The 20,533-nt window shown below is 40.9% G+C and overlaps 1 protein-coding gene across 1 annotated transcript in view; it reads left to right on the forward strand.

The window, feature by feature from the left end:
- The window catches only part of alox12 (arachidonate 12-lipoxygenase), a 49,313-nt gene that overhangs the window by 7,035 nt on the left and 21,745 nt on the right, over positions 1 to 20,533 (forward strand). The window contains 7 exon segments of the mRNA XM_072376723.1: positions 3,657 to 3,738; positions 3,858 to 3,980; positions 4,067 to 4,123; positions 4,125 to 4,171; positions 17,623 to 17,816; positions 17,881 to 18,225; positions 18,962 to 19,048. Of these exon segments, the coding sequence (XP_072232824.1) occupies positions 3,657 to 3,738; positions 3,858 to 3,980; positions 4,067 to 4,123; positions 4,125 to 4,171; positions 17,623 to 17,816; positions 17,881 to 18,225; positions 18,962 to 19,048 (935 nt within the window).

Below are 20,533 nucleotides of genomic sequence, written 5' to 3' on the forward strand. Positions count from 1 at the left end.
GTTTATAGTGACACACCTGTAGTGTAATGTGATAAGATATATAAGATTATATAAGATAAGGATTTATAAGAAGGTTCTCACTATCTAAATAAGCCTTATATAACCTTGTGTTTGGGCACCACCTTCAATCAAAGGAAAGACAGAATCTTACGATTCTGGTATGTTAAACTTAATATTCAGTCTCATATGTGCTACTTGTGAAATTCTCGTTTGACTCACAAATAGTAAAGAAAACACACAACACAACCGGTTAATTATACTATATATATATATAGATAGATATATCTATCTATATATATATAAACCATTTATTAAAATGATATGACCAAAGATGTTAACCTTAAGACAACAGTTGAAATGCTTTGAATGTGGATGATACCGCATACCACCTGAAATGTAAGAACAGGGCAGATCTTACTTGACAAGTAAGATCTGCCCTGTTCCTGGGCCACCAGAAGCCCAATCTCGTCTCCTGGGCTTCTGGTGACCCAGGAGACGAGACTGGGTGGTGTGTAGGAATTCACCTCAAATAATAACAAATTTGTCCAAGGGTCGAGTTGGTTTTGGTTGCTGACCAACTCTGATGAGGTGAACTTAAATTCACAAAATATTTACAAAAAGGTTGACAAGCTAAACGCTGGCTCTCTTGGTGAAACAAAATGTGTGATGACATGTGCAGCAGCGGAGGTTAAAAAAACGTGCAACATAAACAGGAGACAGGATGATGACGGACGAAAAAACAAAACATCTTTCTATTACCTTCTTCTTCTCTTTCTGTCTTTGGTCGGATCTTTTTCTTCCTTCTCATCTTCCTCTCCTGCCATCTTACTGCTTACTTAATTTCTCTCTGTCTTCTGTCTCAATCGTCTTCAAAAACTCTCCACAAAACTCTCATTCAATCATTTCAAAACTCTCTTTATTCCATTTTCAAAGATTTTGTGTTGCAGTTTCTGAAGTTTGATTCGCAGAGGCTGGGCATGACGTAAGCTTATGCTACACTTTCAGTCAATGATATGCCTGAAACTGTTGTGACGTCTGCCTGGGTTTATTTTGTAAGACGATCTAATTCTAGCGTTGAGAGACTTTGGATGAGGTAGGATGCAGTCTTGATGATTAAGAAACAGGAGGTTAAAACAATTATCTTGTCTGAGTGTTAATTAAGAGGTAGATAGTTTAAAACAATTAGCGTGTCTGGATGATACAAATGGTTAATGTGGATTGGAGAGTCTTTCAGTCCTGAGACATAAAATTTACCATCACACTATCGATCCATATAACGGCGTGAACGGGGCAGGGACAATGCAGCCTCTAAATAAGGCATTATCTGTCTTATTTCACCAATACTTTAAGAAGAATGAATGAACGAACGAACGAACGAACGTGTACTATAGCTCTGTTAGCTCATAGGTGCTGTTATGTGGCTACTTGCGGCTATAGGAGAGCTAACTGAGGGACTTCTACACAGGCACTCTACTGAGACAACTTCATCCAAGGGAGTTCCCCTTTAACTATTCAATACTACAGACCACTAAGGGGGCAATGTGGCTCCATTAGTCATTTTCCAAAATAATGATTTCTTTGGTATTCTTCCAAGTACGTTTGTGAAAAAGGTCTTAAAAATGCAGCTCGTGATTTCACTGAGAACCTGAAAGAACTTGTACAAAGATATAAAGCACATTTAATACAGTTTCAAGACTCAGCTTAAAGTGAATCTGGGTGAGGTCATTTTAATAGTTGCAGCGTCTGTATCTGGCTTGGATCAGAGTCAGGGCAAATGTCACGTTGGTTTATTTTGATCCGGATAAGGTCGAAAGTGTCCTGGCCTGGTTTTCCCCAATATTCTCCTAAAGAGGTTTCTTTTTTGGTTCAGCTTAGTTAGCACTAAGTCGCATCCATCTAAATTTATGGCACAGATCTGTGGAAAGAGGGTCTGAGAAACTTCCCCAAAAAGCTTTCATAGGGTAAAGGTGGTTGTAAATTAGAGGATCTCTGGTCCTTACACACGAATATCTCCACACCGGAATGTGGGAGATTTCCAAAGTCTTAAGTTTGTATTAAATCCCACACTTGAGTTTGCTACAGATTCCAAAGTGAAGCAACCTCTTAGCCACCTCTTCTAAGTGGAGAACATCAAGCTGTATGCCAAGAATGAGTGAAACATCAACTAACTGATCAGCCTGACAAGGACATACAGTATGGACATTGGGATGTTATTCAAACTAGGTAAATGCAGTCAACTGATATCTAAGACAGGTAAGGTGATTATAACTAAAGCGGCTGAACTACGAGAAGGCACCATAGAAGGCGTGCAGGACAGCTACAAATATCTTGGGGTTCCACAGGTAAATGGCAACCATGAAGAAGCTGAAAGGAGGTAACTATAAAGAGAAAGACAGGTCCTAAATAGTCAGCTGAATGGAAAGACAAAAGTCTGAGCCTTCAATATATATACCCTACCAGTCATCAGACACCCTACTAGTATAATTACTTAGCCAAAGGAGGAGATTGAGGCCTCTGATGTCAAGACAAGAAAGCTCCTCACAATGCACGGAGGGTATCAAGTCCAGCCTCCCGAGACTGTACACTAGGAGGGAGGCTGGGGGCTAGTGAATGTTAAAGCCACTATTCAGGACCAAACAACAAAGCTCCAGGAATATATCAGGAAGCTGGCTCCCAGTGATGAAATGCTAAGTGAGTGCTTCAGGCAGCTGAAACCAAGGGAAGGGGATGCGGAAGTGGAGGAACCACCATGGACATGGACGATTCTGGACTGTTTGTACCACAGAAAGATTAAAGAAGTGGCTTATATAATGAGGTCCTATTAGTGCCCAGAAAAGGCTACTCTGCGAGACAGTACGGAGGCTCTAATCATGGCAGCTCAAGACAAGGCCCTGTCCACAAGATCAGTAGATACGGGGCACTGCACACCAGACAGAACACCGGGTGTAGGCTGTGCAAAGCGGCCTAGAAGACAGTTCAGCACAAAGTAGTGGAGTGTTATATGCTGGCAGGTACAGCATACATGGAACTGTATAACCAAGTAGTGGGAATAATGTACAGGAGCATCTGAGCCAAGTATGGATTCAAAGTCTCAAAGTCAAAGTATGTGATGACTCCAAAGGTGTTGGACAATAAAATGTAAAATATTTTGGGACATTCAGATTTAGACTAAGCTAAACTGGTTATGGTCAACCAATTGGATATTATGGTGGTCAACATACTACAGAAGAAGGCAATACTGATAGATATAGCAGTTCCCAATGACAGCATTAACAACAAGAAGGAACACATAAATCTTGAAAAATATCAAGGGCTGAAGGAGGAAGTTTTGACAATATGGGAAGTGAAGGAAACATTGGTTCCTGTAATAATCAGAGCATTCAGGGACATAACCCATTAAACTGGAAGAGGCTCCAATAGATCCTAGGACCAACATCAGTTATTTCTGTTCAGAAGGGTGCAGTTCTAGGAACTTCTAGGCTAGCTGAACCCCCAAGCTCCCAAGCCTTGATAGAGAACCCAAGCTTGAGAGGGCAACTACCCACAGGAAGGGATATGAGATGTGAGAGAAAGAGAGCGCTACAGACAGACATAGATAGGTATGTATATTATGAGAAACAGACTCTACTGTCCTTCTTCTCTTTCTGCCTTCATAGCAAAGACACTATTGGACGATTCATCGCCACAGCTGCTGGCACACAGAAAGATCGAGCTGCAGGAGAGACAGAAGACTTATAGGTCCAACACATACAATACAAAGATTTCCAACATTCCAGATTGCTGTCAAATTTATAAAGTTTTAGCATTTGTATCACACTGTCTGTTTTTGCACGTGTATATATGTGTGTGTGTTTCAGATGGCTAACATGGGCTCAAGGGATTCCCAGATGTATTGATGCCAAAACAGAAGCTGATTTACCCCAAGATGTCCGCTTTGACAATGAGAAGAGGAGTGATTTTGAACATTCTTTACATTATGCGTAGGTGGTGCACACACAAACAAAAACCAAAATTTTTAACATGATTTCAAAAACATCTGAAAACGTGACCCCTTCCTTTTCATCAGCTTGCTTGAGTTGTCTCTGAAAAAAATGGCCATCTCTTTTGGGAAGTCGTGGAATGACGAATGATTTCAAATGGATCTTTTGGAAGCTGAGAAGCCCCATAGCTGGTGGGTTAATAAAAATTAAGCCATTCTCACATGATATGCTCAGGGAGATCATAAAAGCTTAAGCTGAAGGCAACTAGACTTCTTTTCTGGTTCTGCTTTTTCTTCAGCAACATGATTATTGAACTGCTCTACAGAAAACCTCACATATTTTTCCATTCATTGAAAAAGTTAAGCTAAATTCCTATATTATATTGTTATATTATATTCAATTAAATACAATTTATTTATATAGCGCTAGATTACAACAATTGTCATCTCAAGGCACTTAAGTAATATAGTCCAATTCAAGCCAATAGGAATTCAATTCATTGTAATCATAATCCAATTCATTCATATAGAGCCAATTCAAAAATTAATATCCTAGCTAAGGAAACCAACAGATTGCACCGAAACTTGTCTTCAGAACCAGAACCAGACTCAGGAAGGGTGGCCATCCGCCTCGACCAGCTGGGGTTTGAGAAGACAGAAAAGAGGGAAAAGAGGGGGGAAAAACACCATAACACCATTCAAAGGATATCTGTTGGGACAGGGAAACACAACTTAATAACCACAGTAATGTCACATGTACATTTTTATTTGAGGTGAATTCCTACACAATTGTGAAATTAATCAGGGGGAAAAAGAGAGCAAAGTGAGGAAAGGTGTGACAGATGAGGTCCCTCAGCAGTCTAAGCCTACAACAGCTTGACTATAGGATGTATCAGGATCACCTGAGCCATCCCTAACTATAAGCTTTATCAAAAAGGAAAGTTTTAAGCCTAATCTTAAAAGTGGAAAGGGTGTCTGCTTCCCGGACATTTACTGGCAGCTTATTCCACAAGAGAGGGGCCTGATAACTGAAGGCTGTACCTCCCATTTTACTTTTCGAAACTCTGGGAACAACAAGTAAACCTGCAGTTTGGGAGCAAAGTGCTCTGTTAGGAAAATATCTTACAATGAGATCTTTAAGATATGATGGAGCTCGGTCATTAAGAGCTTTATATGTGAGAAGAAGAATCTTAAATTCTATTCTGAATTTAACAGGGAGCCAATGAAGAGAAGCTAAAACTGGAGAAACATGATCTCTCCTGTTAGTTCTCATCAGAACTCTGGCTGCAGCATTTTGGATCAGCTGGAGGCTTTTCAGAGAATATGTGGGACAGCCCAATAATAAGGAATTACAGTAGTCCAATCTTGAAGTAACAAATGAATGAACTAGTTTCTCTGCATCACCCTGAGACAGGATGTTCTTGATTTTAGCAATATTATGAACGTGAAAGAAGGCAGTCCTAGAAACCAGTTTTATATGTGCGTCAAATGATAAATTCTGCTCAAAAATAACTCCAAGGTTCCTCACTGTAGAACTAGAAGCCAAGGAAATACCATCTAGAGTAACTATATAACTAGACAATTTCTCCCTGAAGCGCTCAGGTCCAAAGAGAACAACTTCAGTTTTGTCTGAATTTAAAAGCAGACAGTTCTGAGTCATCCAGGTCTTTATGTCTTTAAGACAGGCTTGTAGTCTGACCAACCTATTGGTTTCATCTGGTTTCATAGATAAGTACAGCTGAGTATCATCAGCATAACAATGGAAAAGTAAAAAGAATCGGTCCAAGCACAGAACCCTGAGGAACTCCATGACTTACTCCAACGTGTGAGGAATAGTCTTAATTTACAAGAACAAACTGGAATCTATCAGATAAATATGACTTAAACCAGCCTAATGCAGTTCCTTTAATCCCAATAACATGTTCAAGTCTCTGTAACAGAATGCTGTGATCGATCGTATCAAATGCAGCACTGAGATCCAACAGGACAAGCACAGAAACAAGTCCGCTATCAGAGGCTAAGAGGAGATCATTGGTAACTTTCACCAGTGCTGTTTCTGTGCTATGATGCACTCTGAATCCTGACTGAAACTGTTCAAACAGATTATTTCTATGTAAATGATCACAAAGTTGAACTGCAACTATTTTTTCAAGAACTTTAGACAAAAAAGGGAGATTGGATATAGGTCGATAATTAGCCAACACTTCTGAATCAAGAGTAGGTTTTTTAAGTAAAGGTTTAATTACAGCAACCTTAAAAGTCTGAGGTACATATCCTATCAACAAAGACCGATTGATCAAATCCAATATGGAAGTGTCAATTAAGGGGAAAACCTCCTTTAACAGTCTGGTTGGGATTGGGTCTAACATACAAGTTGATGGTTTAGAAGAGACTATTGCTGTTGTTAGCTCAGAAAGATCAACTGGGCAGAAGCTGTCTAAATACAATTTTTCGAAAGATACTTCTAAAGCTGCTCTACTTGATGATACATCAGTGATAATAGTGGGAAGGATTCCATTAATCTTCTCTCTGATAGAAACAATTTTATTGATGAAGAATCTCATGAAATCATCACTGCTGAGAGTTAAAGGAATACATGGCTCAACAGAGCTCGGACTCTTTGTCAGCCTGGCAACAGTGCTGAAAGGAAACCTGGGATTATTCTTATTCTCTTCTATCAATAATGAATAATAAGCAGTTCTAGCTTTACGAAGTGCTTTCTTATACGTTATTAAACTATCTTTCCAGACTAATTGAGACTCTTCTAAATTAGAGGAACGCCACTTTCTCTCCAGCTTTCTTGCAGTCTGCTTTAAAGCACGCAGCTGTGAATTATACCAAGGAGCCAACCTCTTCTGACTGATTACCTTCCCTTTCAGAGGGGCAACATTGTCCAGTGTTGTACGCATTGAAGCTATAGTGCTGTCAACAAGAGAGTCAAGTTCTACTGGAGTAAAATTTAGGTAGCCGTCCTCTGTCATATCAGCACATGGCAGTGAAGAAAAGGATGATGAAATCAACTCTTTAAATCTGGTTACAGCATTCTCTGACAGACACCTTCTATATCTAGAATTCTTCTTAGAAACCGTGTAGTCAAGTAATGTAAATTCAAAAGTTATTAAAAAATTGTCAGACAAGACAGGGTTATGAGGGAACACTGTTAACTGTTCAGTCTCAATGCCATAAGTCAGCACAAGGGTATGATTAAGGCAGTGAGTAGGTCTGTGAACAGTTATATTATGAACAGTTTGTAATCAAAGACATTGTAGCATTCACAGACCATTTGGTTCTTTGGTCTCAGTAATCTTAATTAAATTAAATTCAGTTCAGTTCAATTCAATTTAATAATACTTTATCAATCAAAAAGGAAAATTATATTGCTTCAGTATTAATTATTATTAAAGATGTGCTACTGTTATAGATACATAACAAAATAGGATACAAATCAGCTGACAAACAACGAGAAAGACTATTTCTCTATTTATATTTCTCTAGACTATTTTTATTATTTGTATAGCGCCAAATGTCATCTCAAGGCTTTTAAATAATGCAGTCCAATTCAAGCTAATTAGAGTCCAATTCATTGTAATCATAATCCAATTAAATCCAATTAATTAAATTCAAAATTAGTCCAATTCATACATACAAAGCCAATTCAAAAACAATTTCCAAGCTAAGGAAACCAACCGATTGTACCGAAACTTCTCTTCGGTCTAATCCCGCGTCTTGAGCGTGCCTGAGGCGACTGTGGAAAGGAACAACTCCCTTTTAACAGGAAGAAACCTCTGGCAGAACCAGAACCAGGAAGGGTGGCCATCCGCCTCAACCAGCTTGGGTTTGAGAGGGCAGAAAAGAGGGGACAACAAACACCATAACACCATTCAAAGGACACCTGTTGGAACAGGAAAACACAAAGTAATGACAACAGTGGGAAAAAGAGAGAAAAGCGAGGAAAGGTGTGACATAAGAGGCCCCCCAGCAGTCTAGGCCATCAACACACACGACACACCTTCACAGCAGAGCAGGTGAGGAGGGAACTGTGCAGCTTCCACCCAGGCAAGGCAGCAGGTCCCAATGGTGTCAGCCCAAGGGTCCTCAAAACATTTACAGCCAAGCTGAGTGGAGTCCTACAGCACATCTTCAACCTGAGACTGAGTCCGGAGAGGGTTCCTGTACTGTGGAAGACATCCTGCCTGGTTCCAGGACCAAAGAAGCTGCATCCCAGCACCTCCAATGACTTCAGACTGGTGGCGCTGACGTCCCACCTGATGAAGTCCCTGGAGAGGCTGGTCCTGTCACTTCTTCAACCCCAGGTCAGCTCATCACTGGGTCCTCTTCAGTTTGCCTACCAGCCGAGACTTGGAGTGAAGGACGCCATCATCTTCCTACTCCACCGTGCCTATACCCACCTTGACCAGTGTTGTTTTTGACAACCATCTTAGATTTAGTCTTAGTCTTTTGGATTAAAATTCTTATTAATTTCTAGTCAAATTTTTGTCACTTTTATATGTGATAGTTTTCGTCGAGTTTTAGTCAATGAAAACTCAAAAAGGTTTTAGTCTAGTTTTAGTCAGTTTTAGTCCAAAAAAGGAAGTATAGTCTTTTAACAAATTAATTTAGGTCAGTAAGTATTGGTGATTGCTCTTGGCCAGTGTCACACAAGCTGTGAAAATAGCAGATCTATAAGTTCAACACATTGCTTGCAGATCGGTTATTTTCACCAATAATTACAATAATAAAGGAATGGTTTTAGAGAAATACTTTCTGATCTAAGGATTGTGCATTACACACAGATAAAGTTGTAACAGTGGAATCAATGTTCATTACTCCAAAAAAAGACAAAAAGAAAAACATTCTACTTCAACAATTGTGGCTTTATTTCTCAGAATTTCTCAGAAAGTACAATGACCATACACATGCCCCAAATATGAGTGACGGATGAGGAACACATATGCTCAACTTGGCCTTGTCTGACAGATGCATATTTTTTGTAAAAACAGAATGAATTGACTTTAGCATAACAAAGCTAATTTTACCCTGAATTTAGCAGCCCATTTGCCACTGTCTGCCATCACAATACAGTCTGTTTTATTACCTGCAGGGTTATATTTGAAATACACCCATATGTCATCTCTACGTTTGTGTCCACGAAGCCTTTGTGTTGAAACTGCCGCCATCATGGTCCAGTGTCTGTGATGATTGACAACAGTGTGACATGTTGTATGCCAGGTGGTGGGTGTGACAAAACAAGGAAAGGATGCAATAGCAGATACTATTTAGGTTTTAATTGACAGATTACACGATCAATAAGCAGAAATGTCATGCATTTTAAACATCTGACAGACCACCCACTAACATTTACATTCATTTTCGTCTCGTCAACGAAAACACACACAAGTCTCGTCATGTTTTAGTAATCAAAGAGCCATGTTTATCTCATCACTATCTAATTATCGTCATGAAAAAAAGTGGCATCAACGAAATGATTTTGTCATCGTCGACGAAAACAACATTGACCTGGACATACCGGGAAGCACTGTGAGAATCATATTCAATACCATCCCACCTGCCCTGCTGGGGAGTAAGCTGACAGCGACGCAGGTGGATCCCCCTCTGGTTTCCTGGATTACAGACTATCTGACGGGTCGTACACAGTATGCCATACTGCAGAACTGTGTGTCTGACACTGTGGTCAGCAGCACAGGGGCCCCACAGGGAACTGTTCTTTCTCCTTCCCTGTTCACCGTGTACACCTCTGACTTCCAGTTGCACTCTGAGTCCAGCCACCTGCTGAAGTTTTCAGACGACTCTGCAATTGTTGGCTGTGTCAGTGAGGGGAAGGAGGAGGAGTGCAGGGGTGTTGTGGATTCCTTCGTCGGGTGGTGTGAGACTAGTCATCTGCATCTTAATATCACCAAGACAAAGGAGCTGGTGGTGGATTTCCGCAGGAGGAAATCTGCCCCCACGCCCATTTCCATCAACAATGAGACTGTGGAAGTGGTCCAGAATTACAAATACTTTGGAGTACACCTGGACAACAAACTGAACTGGGCTAAGAACACAGAGGCTATATACAAGAAGGGTCAGAGTCAGCTCTATTTCCAGAGGAGGCTCCAGTCTTTCGATGTATGTAACATCATGCTGAGGATGTTCTACCAGTTGGTGGTGGCCAGTGCCATCTTCTTTGGTTTGGTGTGCTGGGGCAGCAGGCTGAGGGCAGCAGATGCCAACAAGATCAACAAGATCATCAGGAAGGCTGGCTCTGTCCTGGGGGTCCAGCTGGACTCTTTGTTGGTGGTGTCTGAGAGGAGGATGCTGTGTAAACTGCATAGTATCATGGAAAACAACACTCACCCTCTCCACCAGGTGTTAACCTCCCACAGAAGCACCTTCATCAACAGACTCATTCCACCTCTGTGTAAGACAGAATGCTAGAGGAAATAATATTATTTTTATTTTATTTAGTACTTTCCCTCTTGTACCATAACTGTTGCACAGCAATTTTCCTCAGGATAAATAAAGCTTCTTGAATCTTTAGTTATATCTGTCCTTATTGTGTTTGATAAGACATTTGTAGTGACTATCTTAATCAGCAGTGGGGATTTGAGTTGTGGTTATGCTTCATACAATAGGGACAGTAAATGGCACTCGTCACCCGTCACCTAAAGCTGTCAGTTGTTTTGAATTCAATGGGAGATATGGGCCAGGAGCTGCTGAACTTTTCATAGATGACATTTTTACGGATAGTGGTTGAAACCTCTTTTTTTTTTATTATGGCTTATTGCTGCAGAAAGACAATTATGAGAAGAAGGGTGGGAACTCAGCAGTGCAAAGGAAGTTTAGTTTCACAGATGTATTATTTTTTCCTCTTTATTGTCTGTCTTAGGAATGAAGATTGAAGTGAACCATCTTGTTCCTTGATTGTCATCTAGTGGAATATGTTTTCATACTGTTTTGGTATAGCTGCATTTTTTTTGTTTATTTTATGTTTGTAACACAGGCAAGGTAAGTTTATTTGTAGAGCACAATTCGTGCTCAAAGCAATTCAAAGTGCAGGTGGGTAAAAGAATGATAAATAGAGTAACAATAGCCCTATAACAGAGATCAAGATGTTGTCTTGGAATATTAAGGGTACTAAACTGTCATGATCTTTGTGATTTTTGTGTATTGGTTTTTCTTTGTTCTAGTTTTGGTTGGGTCAACCATGGTTCTTTGACTTAGTTTAGCATTCATTTCAGTCAGTTGTTCCTTAGGTAAATCCTGTTCCTTTGTTAATTTCTCTTAGTTTATTGCCCTTCCGTGTCACACATTCATTACTAATCAGTGCTCGTCTCATTTTCTGATAACTAACATATAGTTCCAGGATGAACATATGGGGAACAAAACCTCTATGTAAGTCTCAGGATTAATGTCAAATTTCTGTAATAAGGTGGTTTTCACACTATCATAATCTAATGATTCATTAACATCCACATGAACAGAGGCACTCCTTGCCTTACCAGTGAGTAGAGGAATGAGGCGGAAAATCCAGTCCACTTTTGGCCATCTACAGGCCGCTGCAATTCTCTCAAATGTACCATGGAAATGTTCAGTCATCTTCACTGATTAACTTTTGTAATTTTGGCTCATGAGAGATTTGTGACTGACTTGGAATAGAATCGACTCTGCCGTTATCTTCCAATACGTACACTATATTGACAAAAGTATTCACTCACCCATCCAAATAATTTAATTAAGGTGTTCCAATCATTTCCGTGCCCATGGGTGTATAAATTCAAGCACCTAGGCATGCAGACTGCTTCTACAAACATTTTGGAAAGAACGGGTCGCTCTCAGGAGCTCAGTGAATTCCAGTGTGGTACCGTGATAGGATGCCATCCTACAACAAGTCCAGTCATTAAATTTCCTCACTACTAAATATTCCACAGTCAGCTGTCAGTGGTATTATAACAAAGTGGAAGTGATTGGGAATGACAGCAACTCAGCCATGAAGTGGTAGGCCACATAAAATGACAGAGCGGGGTCAGCGAATGCTGAGGCACATAGTGCGCAGAGGTCGCTAACTTTCTGCAGAGTCATTCGCTACAGACCTCCAAACTTCACGTGGCCATCAGATTAGCTCAAGAACAGTGCAAAGACAGCTTCGTGGAATGAGTTTCCATGGCCAAGCAGCTGCATCCAAGCCATACATCACCAAGTGCAATGCAAAGCGTCGGATGCAGTGGTGTAAAGCACGCCGCAACTGGACTCGAGAACAGTGGAGACGTGTTCTCTGGAGTGATGAATTGCGCATCTCCATCTGAAAATCTGATGGAGAAGTCTGGGTTTGGTGGTTGCTAGGACAACGGTACTTGTCTGACTGCATTGTGCCAAGTGTAAAGTTTGGTGGAAGGGGGATTATGGTGTGGGGTTGTTCTTCAGGAGCTGGGCTTGGCCCCTTAGTTCCAGTGAAAGGAACTCTGAATGCTTCAGCATACTAAGAGATTTTGGTCAATTTCATGCTTCCAACTTTGTGAGAACAGTTTGGAGATGGCCCCTTCCTGTTCCAACATGACTGCGCACCAGTGCAGAAAGGAAGGTCCATAAAGACATGGATGAGCCAGTTTGATGTGGAAGAACTTGACTGGCCTGCACAAAGTCCTGACCTCAACCCGATAGAACAGGTTTGGGATGAATTAGAGCAGAGACTGTGACCGGTCCAGGCCACTTTAATGAAAGTCAACCGCAACGAAGGCCGCGAGACGCGGAACCGAGAGAGACCCAGTTGGACCCGCTGGCTTTACCTGTGGTTCGGAGCTGACCTAACAGTACGATCTGCCCTGTTTTTACATTTCAGACGGTATGCGGTGGGTGAGAATTCACTGTTAAAATCATCAATTAACCCAAGTGGTTAAACTTTAACTTCAAATAGTAACAAACCTAGACTATTTGAATGATTCCGACTATTTGAATGATCCCCCCCCTCCCCTCCCCCTTTGTTCTTTTCAACTCAAGTATAAGTGTTTCTTATATGATCATCCATATTCAAAGCATTTCTCCTGTTGTCTTAAGGTTCATGTCTTTGGTCATATCATTTTAATAAATGGTTCATATTCATACATATATAAAATCAACTGATTTTTGTGTATGGGTTCTTTAGGTATGTGTGAGTCCAACAAAACGAGAATTCACAAGTAGCGACTATCTGAGACTGGAATTTATTAATTAATAATTTTATTATTAATTTAACATACGATAATCGTAAGATTCTGTCTTTTTCCTTCGATTGAAGGTGGTGCCCTAAAACGAGGTAAAATAAGGCTTATTCAGATAGTGTGAACTTTCGGATAAATCCTTATATCTTATCACATCACGCTACGTATGCCCGCTATAAATATAGATTGTTGGTGCCTTGTGTGCCAGCGATAAATAATTCCGTGCGAGGCGTTATGGTGGACTAACTTACGTAAAGAAGCATCACTTTGGCTGGTTTATTACCTGTGTGTGAGCATTGCAATCGGTGGCTATGTCCGTCTAGAGAAATGTCTATAGTGTCTATCTATGTTAAAACGATCTAAAGCACTTTAGGAGTAATCATGGACACATGTTACTCCTCCGAACCTGTGTGGGCGCGATCTTAAACCATTGCACACCATAGAAGAAGAAAGACCTCAGCTCTCAGCTGACGCTTCTTCTCAGTTTTTATTGCATGCACAGCGTAAGAACGCTGAATTTAAAGGCCTTGGTAGACCGTAGTTGATTTTTATCTGAGTATCACATAAATTCACCAGTGAGTTCCGGGGAATTTATTCGGCTCAGAATACACTCAAACTCGAGAGTTTAGAGGAAGAAAGTGATCAAACGTGGCTGACGTTTAAACGAGCGCTGTGACGCTTAAAGTAAAGTAAAACAGATTACTTACTGAAAGTTAAGACCGCTTAGCTTAACTGAATGAATCAGAGCTGTAGCTCCTGATGTGAGATAAAATACACACGGTCACAAAACGTGTTCGCATGGATGACTAAAGCAGAGTCATTTGTTGTATGAATAAACGGCCGAAGCGCCGTGTTCGTGTTTAACCGTGAAAGCAGTGAACAGTGATTGAAAGTACGGTTAAACCCAGTTGACAGAAACTGTAGGAGTGTTGTCTTAAAAGACTTGCAAGCCCTGATTAAAATAATAAACGGCACTGGTGGACGAACCAATTTTACTGCAGAAAATTGAGTTGGTGATTCTAGTAGTTGTTATTGTTGAAATTAAGGTGATGATCTTTGAAGGAACTCGAAACTTAGACAGCCACGTCTGAGCATTGTGAGTTTTGCAAAGCTGAGAGTTTAAAAGTCTGTGAGCAGAGGCCTTCGCCTTCTCTTGCGTTACTTCCACTGAGCGCTGTGCAAAACGGAGGTTGATCCCCTCATCCCCCCAGGGAAGTGGGACAGAAACGCTGAAAGCGTGGAGGACTATTGGTAGGCGGGGCTAAAACCCGTCACCACATACGTCAACTCCTTCCTCCTTCGCACAGACCCTCCCTACTTGGCACCCCAAGTCTGTGGGTATCTATTAGCCGCTCTGGCTAATCACATTGAGAATAAGAAGAAAGCCGAGAATTTTGCTTGGTATTAATGAATACCAGCCATCTTCGAATCTTCTTTATTGCATTTGGATTAATTGTTTGGAATAAAACAATATCACCTTTGCTATTTGGAAACATTACTTGAAACAATTTATCCAAATTTTGTTTCTTTTACCAAAATCAGATGACCTTAACAGGAACTGATTATAAGACACTAAGGCTTAAAGAAACAACAGCCCAAGAGCTTGTATGTTCTCTTTTGTGTTAGCATTAATGTTTTCCCTCTTTTTACCATAACTGGTAATGATAAGCTTCTACATCAAATGCATCCTTCCATTTGGAGTAAAATAACACAGTCATGTTTATTTTAGCATCCTTCCTTATTTGTTTCTGGAGTAAACAAATACAAAAGGAAAATTGAACCAAACCACCTTCAACCATTTTCCCTGTTCCAAATTCAAACTCAGAAAGAGTACTTTGTGAGTCAAGTGGAAACCAGGATGATGGACCTAGCAGAAAAGATGATCCTGGGTTATGCCGTGAAGACAAGAGGCATCAAAAACCCCTGAAACTGAACCAATCAGTTTAAAGCCCTGAGCTGAGACAAAAGCTAAAATGCCCAAAGAAGAATCTCTGACCAAGAGATTAAGTAGCTTAGCCGTGGTGTTCTTTAAACACGCACACCAAGTGATGGAACAAGCCACTGGCAAACTTAAAGCTCGGTCACAGGAAATATCACAGTTACAGGAGGAAACCAAATTCCTCCAACACCGACTTGAAGCCACTGAGAGGGCATCTTGCCAAGCTACTGCCCAGGTAACAGAGTTAACAACACAGGTTGAGAACTCAAACCAAGAAATCCTTCAACTGAATGAAAACAACAAAAGGCTTGAACAGGCACTTCAGAGCTGCCAACAGCAGTTGTTTTCAACCCAAGTTCAACTGGAAAAGGTGGACAGAGTACAGAAAGAGTCCCAGCAATCCCTCCAGGTGGTCCTGCAGAGAGTGCAGGATTTAACAGTTCCAGCTAACGATGAACATCTCGATGTTAAGCAGGAACAAAGGCAGCCGCTGAAAGAACAGTTAGGCAAAGCTAAAGATGAACAAACCACAGTTCATCAACAGCTGAAACACCTATCAGATAAATCAGAAGGTGTTAAGAGAGGCCTATTTCAGTCCTTTGACACTGGACGTGAGCATGAAACACATGGTTTCCCCCTGGGAGACAGAAGGAACCCTTTTCCCGACAAGAAAGGGGCCTACAAGAGCCCAACTGTTTTGCCCCTGTCTTCAACGACAACAAATTCTTTCAGATCTGAAAAGATCACTTTTGATCCAGGTAAACCGGATCAATCATTTCCTACCTTAGGACCCCACATTCCACAAGCTCCCTCTGACAAAGAGCTTGACAAGATTGCTCGTAATGTGCCCAGGTTTGAACCCACTCCAGGGATACCACACGACACCCGAGCATATTTGAACGACATTAATTTCTATCTGCGAAAGTTCCTAAATGCATCCGTTCATGACAAATTCTACTTGATTAAGGTTACATCCAGCCACGAGGTCAGAAGATTCATTGAACTTCAACCTGATTACATACGGAATGATTATCAACTTTTCTGCCAAACTCTGGAACGAGAGTTTTCAGATAAGTTGACCCAGTCTGGCTTAAGCGCTGCTATGATGGTTAAACAGAGACGGAATGAGCTGCCTCAGCAGTATTATTACCGCCTCCACTGTCATAGTGCCAGAAACGATGGTGTTGAGAAAGGGAGGACCCAGATGCAGACGTCCAAAAAAACCTCAAGATTTATTCCCAAAAACAGGCACAAGGCAAAAACAGAAAACGTGGCTGAGCCGGATAATCAAAATTCTTAAACTGAGAAAAAACAAACAAAACAAGACAAGACTAAGACTTATAAATAACAAGACTATGGAATTAAAGAGACTGTGAGTAACAAGACTATGGAACTATGGTTAGTGGCAAAAACCTGACCTGACAATTGTGGTGTGAGCGTGGAAGGTAAAGTGAAGATTTTTTGCAAAGACTGTGACTGAACCTGGAAACTAAATACTGTGGGGAGGTGATGTGTGATGACGTGCAGCTGTGAACAGAAACAGGTGACTTGAGTGAAACTAAGTGCCAGGGGAAAAAACATCACCAGAAACCTGAAAACATAAGAAAGAATCTGAAAACAAGAATGATCAAAACCTAAAACCGTGACACGTAGTAGTACATAGTGATATGTCAGTGGTTTTGTTTTGAGGATGGATGATCATTCAACTATTTTTTTAAAAACCCAAAAGCTTGATTTACTTACAACCAATAAGAATCAGTTACTTACCTTGCGCAACACATTTGGCAGGCCTCATCGCTGTCACATTTTAAAAGCCTTCTTAAAACGCACCTTTTTTCACTGGCATTCACACAGTGTGACTGTTATGATTTTATGATAATTTTTACATCTATATATTTATCTGTATATTCTTATCTGTTTTTTACCAGATTTTATTTCAACTTATTGTAATTTAATTTATTCTATTTTACTGTGATTATTGTTTCATTGTGCTTTTTTTTGCCTTTCTGTGCAGCACTTTGGGAACCTTGTGTTCATCTTAAATTTGTGCTATATAAATAAAGAGGATTGGATTAACAAACATAAATCAATGCATATTTCTGTTTACTTTTAAAAAAAAATCTATGTGCCTCCTTTTTTTTGATTTTCTTCTGTATAGGTAGTACTACTAACTATAGAAGTCCTGACAACAATAATAACAAAAATGTGTAGAGCCCTGCCAACCCATTCTGTACCATGTTGTGGAAAAACACCATAAGTCTTCACATGGTCTGGCCGCTACATATATTGTCAAAGGCAGACACACTTTCCTGGATGAGCTTGTGTACCAGAAGGACAATATTTCATGAACAGGGTTAGGGTTAAACTAATCATAATTATGACCTATTGTAATTGTAGTACTGTATGAGTCCTACATTTAGACAAACCTCATGGGGTGCCCAGTATTTACATATTTCTTATGATGAGATAAATCATCAGTTGTAACTTAACCTGTGTGTGTGTGACTGAAGAATATTGCATGGAGCACTGGGAGGAGGACTGGTTCTTTGGCTACCAGTATCTGAATGGCTCCAACCCAAGAATGATTCAGAGATGCAAGAAGCTGCCGGAAAACTTTCCTGTCACACCTGATATGGTCCAGAAGTCCATGGCTGCAAGAACCACCTTGGACAAAGAACTGAAGGTCAAGAATAACACCATATTTGTTCTAATAATCTACAGAGACTTTAATGTAACATTTTAACAACTGTAACATTTAGTGATTCAAGCCTAATTTTTCATGCTTAACTCAAATTCGTGTGTGTTCATGTCCTCTTGATATTCAACATCTTTCTTGTCCAGGCAGGAAATATTCAATATTTTCTGTTGAGAAACAGATCTGCCTGTTCAGTTCACCTTCCTTGTCTCAGCTCAAGCAAACTCCAGACTTAAGCACGCCAATATTCCTGCCCAAAGACCCACCTCTGGCCTGGCTGTTGGCTAAGATGTGGGTGCGCCACTCTGAGTTCCAGATGTTTCAGCTCCTGTCTCACCTGCTGAGGACTCACCTGGTGGTTGAGGTCTTCTGTGTAGCTACTCTGAGACAACTGCCAGCTGTGCATCCCATATACAAGGTAAATGCACATCAATCATATAAATTACAACTGTAGCTTGCCCTTTCTCTGTATGTGTTTGTCTTTTAAAATGTTTGTATTGAGAGAGTAAGACAAAAAACATATAGTACTGGTGCATTTTTTTTAATCTAAATTTAATTTAATATAAGCAGTTTGAGTAAAATTAAGTCCTTCCTCTGTTTTAACCATATTTTCCAACACTGTTAAAACTGAAACAGATACAGGACTCATTAAAAAAAACAAAGGTTGTAAAGCCATTATTAACGAGGCTGTTTTAAGATGAGGAACATGAAAACATATAATTCTAATGTATGTCAAAAAATAGACTTAAGATTCTTAGTGCAACACCCTGGTCATGAATTGTGGGCCTTCCCCTGAAAATGAAATGGTAGATCCTTGTAAAGATAAAAGTTATTCATAATTATATTGTAGTTTTATGGTTTCATACCTAGCAACGGGATTAGCCCACGCCTGTACTAAGATAGAAGGGTGTGCCGTGGAGTTGGGGTTAGGAAGTGAGACTAGACCTGAATCACTCTGAAGCTAAAAAACTTCTAACTAGAAGTTTTGAAGCCAAGTTAGGAGCTCTCTGAGAAGATTCTTAGAATTTTGATGTGTAAGGCCCCTTAGGTTTGTGTTGTTATTTGAAATCTGTCTGACCTGGTTGATTTGAGAAGTAATACTATTTTGGATTGGTTACAGTTTGACACTAGTTTTCTGTGTGCTCCTACTGCAGCTTCTGGCCCTTCATCTGCGCTACACACTTGAGATCAACTGTAGGGGACGGACTCAGCTCATCTCTCCCAATGGCATCTTCAAACGAGTATGTCACCATTATGCAATACATTTTTCAAATGTTTGAAACAATTTGATGAGTGGTTTACATAAATTCATGTGAAAAAGAAGGCACAATCTATTTTGATTTGATGATCTGGTTTTATGTATTAGGACATAATTGAAAAATCACCTGGTCATTAACAGGTCTTACAAATGGGTAAATACAACCTCAGATGAAAAACAAGATGTAACATATGACACAGTGTCATTAGTTACAGATTATTTACAAAAGTCAAAATACACAAGCAGTGCGAGAAAATGTCTATCCTTACTGCTTCTTCTTCACCTGTGCTTGTGTGCGCTTCTCAGACCCCACAGCATTATAGGCCTCGCCCCCCCCCCCCCCCCCCCCCCCACACTCCTCTTACGTTTGCTGCTTATATCGTAGGACAGCGTGCCAAAGAGCACATTTTTGCGGGCCTCCACTTCAGAAAGTAGCATCTCCATCTCGCCTTCCGTTAAGTTATTCTTTTTTCTTTATCGGTGCAGGGCTCATTTAAATATGATTTGCTTATTTAAGTAGGGACGTAGACAGGGAGGAGTCGGATACTCCGACATGTGCGCTCAATTCCACTTTGATTGGGATGTACAAAAGAAATGTGCTTGTATTCATGCGTGCGCACACATTGATACATCCGGATATTTTTGTACGTTGGAGGGCATTTTGGTTTGAGCGTACGCCATGTTTCAGTAGGAAATCCACACAAGCCTTTGTACATGAGGCCCCTGGAGCCTCAGCACGGAGCTGAGCAGACTGAGACAGAACAGAAAGCAGGACAAGACAGAGCTGAGCACCCTGAAGACTGAGATCAGAGAGCTGCACTCACTTCACATTCGTGCCAAATAGCCTTGGATCTGTCACACCTGGTTCGTAACTCACCTGTGTTCCATCTTCCCTTGATTGCCCCGTTAGTTTAAATACCTGGTCTTCTCCGCCTTTCTTTGCTCGTGTGTTAATGTATTTGTTATGCCTGTTTGGTTCACGACCTGGATCCTGACCCTTGATGTTTTGTGGATTATTTTCAGTTCTTGGATTACCTTGGTTTTTTGTTCCGGTTCTACAGGCCGACTTCCCTGCTCACCAGGCCAGGTTTTTCCTCTGTGTGAGATTTTCTGTTAACCAATAAACTTTTGTTTGAACTAAGAGTTCTTGTCCTCCTGACTCTGTGACCGCACCGGGGCCCGCACTTCATTACGGTGTGACATAACACACGAGCCAAATGGACCCCGCAGATCCAGAGTCGATTCACCAGGCGCTGACCGCCCAGGGCTCTTTATTGGGACAGCATGCCCGGGACCTCAAGGACATTATGGAGGCGTTGGGGTCCTTGACTTCTAGCGTCGCCTCCCTCTCTCAGAGACTGGAACTGTGTGCTGCTTATCCGCCACCTGTCGCGGTTCTGCCATCAACGCCCCCTCTTCCTGAGCCCCATCTCCCGACGCCGGAGCGTTATGGCGGGGACGTGGGAGC

The sequence above is a fragment of the Leuresthes tenuis genome, unplaced genomic scaffold (assembly GCF_036924035.1).
Source record: "Leuresthes tenuis unplaced genomic scaffold, fLeuTen1.0.hap1 SCAF_22, whole genome shotgun sequence".
In the NCBI taxonomy this organism is placed as follows: Eukaryota; Metazoa; Chordata; class Actinopteri; order Atheriniformes; family Atherinopsidae; genus Leuresthes; species Leuresthes tenuis.